The sequence below is a fragment of the Heterodontus francisci genome, chromosome 39 (assembly GCF_036365525.1).
Source record: "Heterodontus francisci isolate sHetFra1 chromosome 39, sHetFra1.hap1, whole genome shotgun sequence".
NCBI lineage: Eukaryota > Metazoa > Chordata > Chondrichthyes > Heterodontiformes > Heterodontidae > Heterodontus > Heterodontus francisci.
The window spans coordinates 14628853-14635713 of NC_090409.1; the positions used below are offsets into that span (position 1 = coordinate 14628853).

The following is a 6861-nucleotide window of genomic DNA, read 5'->3' on the forward strand; positions in this document are numbered from 1 at the left end:
ATCAGGATCCTGCCAGGTGTGTCTGGGGTTTCACAGTGTATCAGGATTCTGCCAGATGTGTTTGGGGTTTTCACAGTCCATCAGGATCCTGCCAGATGTGTATGGGGTTTCACAGTTTATCAGGATCCTGCCAGGTGTGTATCGGGTTTCACAGTGTATCAGGATCCTTCCAGGTGTGTATGGGGGATTCACAGTGGATCAGGAACCTGCCAGGTGTGTATGGGGATTCACAGTGTATCAGGATCCCGCCAGGTGTGCATGGGGGTTTCACAGTGGATCAGGATCCTGCCAGGTGTGTATGGGGGTTTCACAGTGAATCATGATCCTGCCAGGTGTGTATGGGGTTTTCACAGTGCATCAGGATCCTGCCAGGTGCGTATGGGGTTTCACAGTGTATCAGGATCCTGCCAGGTGTGTATGGGCTTTTCACAGTGCATCATTATCCTGCAAGGTGTGTATGGCGTTTTCACAGCTTATCAGGATCCTGCCAGGTGCGTATGGGGCTTCTTCAGTGTATCAGGAAACTGCCAGGTGCGTATGGGGTTTGACAGTGTATCAGGATCCTGCCACGTGTGTAAGGGGTTTCACAGTGTATCAGGATCCTGTCAGGTGTCTATGGGTTTTTCACAGTGGATCAGGATCCTGCCAGGTGTGTATGGGGGTTTCATAGATTATCAGGATCCTGCCAGGTGTGTATGGGGTTTTCACAGTGGATCAGGATCCTGCCAGGTGTGTATGGGGTTTTCACAGTGCATCAGGGTCCTGCCAGGTGTGTCTGGGGTATTCACAGTGCATCAGGATCCTGCAAGGTGTGTATGTGGTTTTCACAGTTTATCAGGATCCTGCTGGATGTGTATGGGGTTTTGCATTGTGTCAGGATCCTTCCAGGTCTGTATGGGGGTTTCACAGTGTATCAGGATCCTGCCAGGTGTGCATGGGGTTTCACAGTGTATCAGGATCCTGCCAGGTGTGTATGGGGTTTCACAGTGTATCAGGATCCCGCCAGATGTGAATGGGGTTTTACTGTGTATCAGGATCCTGCCAGGTATGTATGGGTTTTCACAGTCTATCAGGATCCTGCCAGGTGTGTATGGGGGTTTCATAGATTATCAGGATCCTGCTAGGTGTGTATGGGGTTTTCACAGTGGATCAGGATCCTGCCAGGTGTGTATAGAGTTTTCACAGTGCATCAGGATCCTGCCAGGTGTGTCTGGGGTTTTCACAGTGCATCAGGATCCTGCTAGGTGTGTTTGGGGTTTTCACAGTTTATCAGGATCCTGCCTGGTGTGTATGGGGTTTTCACAGTGGATCAAGATCCTGCCAGGTGTGCATGGGGTTTCACAGTGTATCAGGATCCTGCCAGGTGTGTATGGGGTTTCACAGTGTATCAGGATCCCGCCAGATGTGAATGGGGTTTTACTGTGTATCAGGATCCTGCCAGGTATGTATGGGTTTTCACAGTCTATCAGGATCCTGCCAGGTGTGTATGGGGGTTTCATAGATTATCAGGATCCTGCTAGGTGTGTATGGGGTTTTCACAGTGGATCAGGATCCTGCCAGGTGTGTATGGAGTTTTCACAGTGCATCAGGATCCTGCCAGGTGTGTCTGGGGTTTTCACAGTGCATCAAGATCCTGCCAGGTGTGTATGGGGTTTCACAGTGTATCAGGATCCTGCCAGGTGTGTGTGGGGTTTTCACAGTGGATCAGGATCCTGCCAGGTGTGAATGGGGTTGTCACAGTGGATCAGGATTTCGCCAGGTGTGTATGGGTTTTCACAGTGGATCAGGATCCTGCCAGGTGTGTATGGGGTTTTCACAGTGTATCAGGTTCCTGCCAGGTGTGAATGGGGTTTCACAGTGAATCAGGCACCTGCCAGGTGACTATGGGGGTTTCACAGTGTATCAGGATCCTGCCTGGTGTGTATGGAGGTTTCACAGTTTATCAGGATCCTGCCAGGTGTGTATTGGGGTTTCATAGTTTATCAGGATCCTGCCAGGTGTGTATGGGGGTTTCACAGTAGATCAGGACCCTGCCAGGTGTGTATGGGGTTTTCACAGTTTATCAGGATCCTGCCAGGTGTGAATGGGGTTTCACAGTCTATCAGGATCCTGCAAGATGTGTATGGGGTTTCACAGTGGATCAGGATACTGCCAGGTGTGTATGGGGGTTTCACAGTGAATCAGGATCCTGCCAGATGTGTATGGGAGTTTCACAGTGGATCAGGATCCTGCCAGGTGTGTCTGGGGTTTCACAGTGTATCAGGATCCTGCCAGATGTGTATGGGGTTTTCACAGTTTATCAGGATCCTGCCAGGTGCGTATGGGGTTTCACAGTGTATCAGGATCCTTCCAGGTGTGTATGGGGGATTCACAGTGGATCAGGAACCTGCCAGGTGTGTATGGGGTTTCACAGTGTATCAGGATCCCGCGAGGTGTGCATGGGGGTTTCACAGTGGATCAGGATCCTGCCAGGTGTGTATGGGGGTTTCACAGTGAATCAGGAACCTGCCAGATGTGTATGGGAGTTTCACAGTGTATCAGGATCCTGCCAGGTGTGTATGGGGTTTTCACAGTGCATCAGGATCCTGCCAGGTGCGTGTGGGGTTTCACAGTGTATCAGGATCCTGCCAGGTGTGTATGGGCTTTTCACAGTGCATCATTATCCTGCCAGGTGTGTATGGCGTTTTCACAGCTTATCAGGATCCTGCCAGGTGTGTATGGGGTTTCACAGTGTATCAGGATCCTTCCAGGTGTGTATGGGGGTTTCACAGTGTATCAGGAAACTGCCAGGTGTGTATGGGGTTTCTTCAGTGTATCAGGATCCTGCCACGTGTGTATGGGGTTTCACAGTGTATCAGGATCCTGCCAGGTGTGTATGGGGTTTCACAGTGTATCAGGATCCTTCCAGGTGTGTATGGGGGATTCACAGTGGATCAGGAACCTGCCAGGTGTGTATGGGGTTTCACAGTGTATCAGGATCCCGCCAGATGTGAATGGGGTTTCACTGTGTATCAGGATCCTGCCAGGTGTGTATGGGGTTTTCACAGTGTATCAGGATCCTGTCAGGGGTCTATGGGGGTTTCACAGTGTATCAGGATCCTGCCTGGTGTGTATGGGGGTTTCACAGTTTATCAGGATCCTTCCAGGTGTGTATGGGGGTTTCATAGATTATCAGGATCCTGCCAGGTGTGTATGGGGGATTCACAGTGGATCAGGATCCTGCCAGGTGTGTATGGAGTTTTCACAGTGCATCAGGATCCTGCCAGGTGTGTCTGGGTTTTCACACTGCATCAGGATCCTGCTAGGTGTGTATGGGGTTTTCACAGTTTATCAGGATCCTGCCAGGTGTGAATGGGGTTTCACAGTCTATCAGGATCCTGCTAGATGTGTATGGGGTTTCACAGTGGATCAGGATCCTGCCAGGTGTGTATGGGGGTTTCACAGTGAATCAGGATCCTGCCAGATGTGTATGGGAGTTTCACAGTGGATCAGGATCCTGCCAGGTGTGTCTGGGGTTTCACAGTGTATCAGGATTCTGCCAGATGTGTTTGGGGTTTTCACAGTCTATCAGGATCCTGCCAGATGTGTATGGGGTTTCACAGTTTATCAGGATCCTGCCAGATGTGTATGGGGTTTCACAGTTTATCAGGATCCTGCCAGGTGTGTATGGGGTTTTCACAGTGTATCAGAATCCTGCCAGGTGTGTATGGGTGTTTCATAGTTTATCAGGATCCTGCCAGGTGTGCATGGGGGTTTCACAGTGGATCAGGATCCTGCCAGGTGTGTATGGGGGTTTCACAGTGAATCAGGATCCTGCCAGATGTGTATGGGAGTTTCACAGTGTATCAGGATCCTGCCAGGTGTGTATGGGGTTTTCACAATGCATCATTATCCTGCCAGGTGTGTATGGCGTTTTCACAGCTTATCAGGATCCTGCCAGGTGTGTATGGGGTTTCACATTGTATCAGGATCCTTCCAGGTGTGTATGGGGGTTTCATAGTGTATGAGGAAACTGCCAGGTGTGTATGGGGTTTCTTCAGTGTATCAGCATCCTGCCACGTGTGTATGGGGTTTCACAGTGGATCAGGATCCTGCCAGGTGTGTATGGGGTTTCACAGTGTATCAGGATCCTTCCAGGTGTGTATGGGGGATTCACAGTGGATCAGGAACCTGCCAGGTGTGTATGGGGTTTCACAGTGTATCAGGATCCCGCCAGATGTGAATGGGGTTTCACTGTGTATCAGGATCCTGCCAGATATGTATGGGGGTTTCACAGTGTATCAGGATCCTGCCTGGTGTGTATGGGGGTTTCAGTTTATCAGGATCCTTCCAGGTGTGTATGGGGGTTTCATAGATTATCAGGATCCTGCCAGGTGTGTATGGGGTTTTCACAGTGGATCAGGATCCTGCCATGTGTGTATGGAGTTTTCACAGTGCATCAGGATCCTGCCAGGTGTGTCTGGGTTTTCACAGTGCATCAGGATCCTGCTCGGTGTGTATGGGGTTTCACAGTTTATCAGAATCCTGCCAGGTGTGTCTGGGGTTTCACAGTGTCTCAGGATCCTTCCAGGTGTGTATGGGGGTTTCACAGTGTATCAGGATCCTGCCAGGTGTGAATGGGGTTTTACTGTGTATCAGGATCCTGCCAGGTATGTATGGGGTTTTCACAGTCTATCAGGATCCTGCCAGATGTGTTTGGGGTTTTCACAGTTTATCAGGATCCTGCCAGATGTGTATGGGGTTTCACAGTTTATCAGGATCCTGCCAGGTGTGTATGGGGTTTTCACAGTGTATCAGGATCCTGCCAGGTGTGTATGGGGGTTTCATAGTTTATCAGGATCCTGCCAGGTGTGCATGGGGGTTTCACATTGGATCAGGATCCTGCCAGGTGCGTATGGGGTTTCACAGTGTATCAGGATCCTGCCAGGTGTGTATGGGGTTTTCACAGTGTATCAGGATCCTGCCAGGGGAGTCTGGGGTTTTCAAAGTGTATCAGGATCCTGCCAGGTGTGTATGGGGTTTTCACAGTGTATCAGGATCCTGCCAGGTGTGTATGGGCTTTTCACAGTGCATCATTATCCTGCCAGGTGTGTATGGCGTTTTCACAGCTTATCAGGATCCTGCCAGGTGTGTATGGGGTTTCACAGTGTATCAGGATCCTTCCAGGTGTGTATGGGGTTTTCACAGTGTATCAGGAAACTGCCAGGTGCGTATGGGGTTTCACAGTGCATCAGGATCCTGCCAGGTGTGTTTGGGGTTTCACAGTGTATCAGGATCCTTCCAGGTGTGTATGGGGGTTTCACAGTGGATCAGGAACCTGCCAGGTGTGTATGGGGTTTCACAGTGTATCAGGATCCTGCCAGATGTGAATGGGGTTTCACTGTGTATCAGGATCCTGCCAGGTATGTATGGGGTTTTCACAGTTTATCAGGATCCTGCCTGGTGTGTATGGGGGATTCACAGTGGATCAGGATCCTGCCAGGTGTGTATGGAGATTTCACAGTATATCAGGATCCTGCCAGGTGTGTCTGGGGTTTCACAGTGCATCAGGATCCTGCTAGGTGTATATGGGGTTTTCACAGTTTATCAGGATCCTGCCAGGTGTGTATGGGGTTTCACAGTGTATCAGGATCCTTCCAGGTGTGTCTGGGGTTTCACAGTGCATTAGGATCCTGCTAGGTGTATATGGGGTTTTCACAGTTTATCAGGATCTGCCAGGTGTGTATGGGGTTTCACAGTGGATCTGAACATTGATCTTACTGACTGTTACTTTCATCAACAGCCTCTTCCCTCTGGCACCAGCAACTCAACATCCCATTCAGGGCCTGCTCAGGGCAACAGAGGATATTTTCTGCTCCACCGAATACACAATATCTCACCATGATCTCTCACCTATTCCTGTGCCTCACCTGTTTCTCATCCTGTCCAGCGTTGGGTGGCTTCCTGCTCTTTGCGGTCACACTGTTGCTCAGAAACATATTCTTCACTGAATGACTGTCTCTACCCAGTTTACAGTCCCCAATACCAGATATCTATTGCTCTGTTCTGGTGCTCAGGGGTTCCCTCCAGCTGTGTGATGCCCCTCTTCCTATTAAACCCCTGTACTGTGTGCTCTGCTTGTATGAGCAGAAGATTCTTCAAGGAGCGAAGGACCATTTGTCAGGGCAGAGTTTGTATTTGAAGAGATTTGTGAACTTACCTGTGCTCAATCTCATTCTTGAAGGTGTTAGATCTGCTCCTCCGCTTGGACCTTCGGTCATGGTGGTGACAGGCGTTCCCAGATCCTGACGTTCTGTAATAAATACAATATTATTAAGAGGGTGGAACGGCAATATTAGAAGGAGACCGTTGCCTTGTTAAATATGGTATCAGTCCTTCGCCCTCCATCAGTACAGCAGCTGTTAGTTCTGAGGCCAAGCCTTTCCCAGGTATTATGATCAACTCTCCACATCAGAGGCTGCTCAGTGAAATCTAGTGAACCTGCTGATCTCTGGAACCCATTTGCAGACAGGATCCCATTGGCCGAGACTCCGCACTGGGAGCATTCATTGATGAGATTTATTAACACAATGCAGCCTGAGGTAGAGAATATTCTGCAGGGAAATATGGACCTGGTCATGATAAAGGTTGAGACTGGGGAATAAATAATGGGAAGAAGGAAATGGCAGAGACTTTGAACAAATACTTTGTATCTGTCTTCACAGTGGAACACACTAAAAGCATCCCCTAATAATAGAAAGCACTTACCTTCCAGGAGAGCACGAGGAGGGAGCCGATAAATACAGCCTGAGGATCGTGGCCTCGAGCACTTACCTTCCGGGAGAGCAGCGGGCCTGCGGGAAGAGCACGGAATGGGGAGCC

The 6861-nt window shown here is 49.8% G+C and overlaps 1 protein-coding gene across 1 annotated transcript in view; it reads right to left on the reverse strand.

Annotated features, from left to right (window-relative positions):
- The window catches only part of LOC137352808 (NACHT, LRR and PYD domains-containing protein 3-like), a gene marked incomplete at its 5' end in the record, with an annotated part of 461191 nt that extends 454897 nt beyond the window's left edge, over nucleotides 1-6294 (reverse strand). Inside the window, one exon of the mRNA XM_068018664.1 lies at nucleotides 6200-6294. Coding sequence (XP_067874765.1) covers nucleotides 6200-6294 — 95 coding nt within the window. The remainder of the gene's footprint in view (nucleotides 1-6199) is intronic.
- Between the last annotated feature and the right edge of the window lie 567 nt (nucleotides 6295-6861).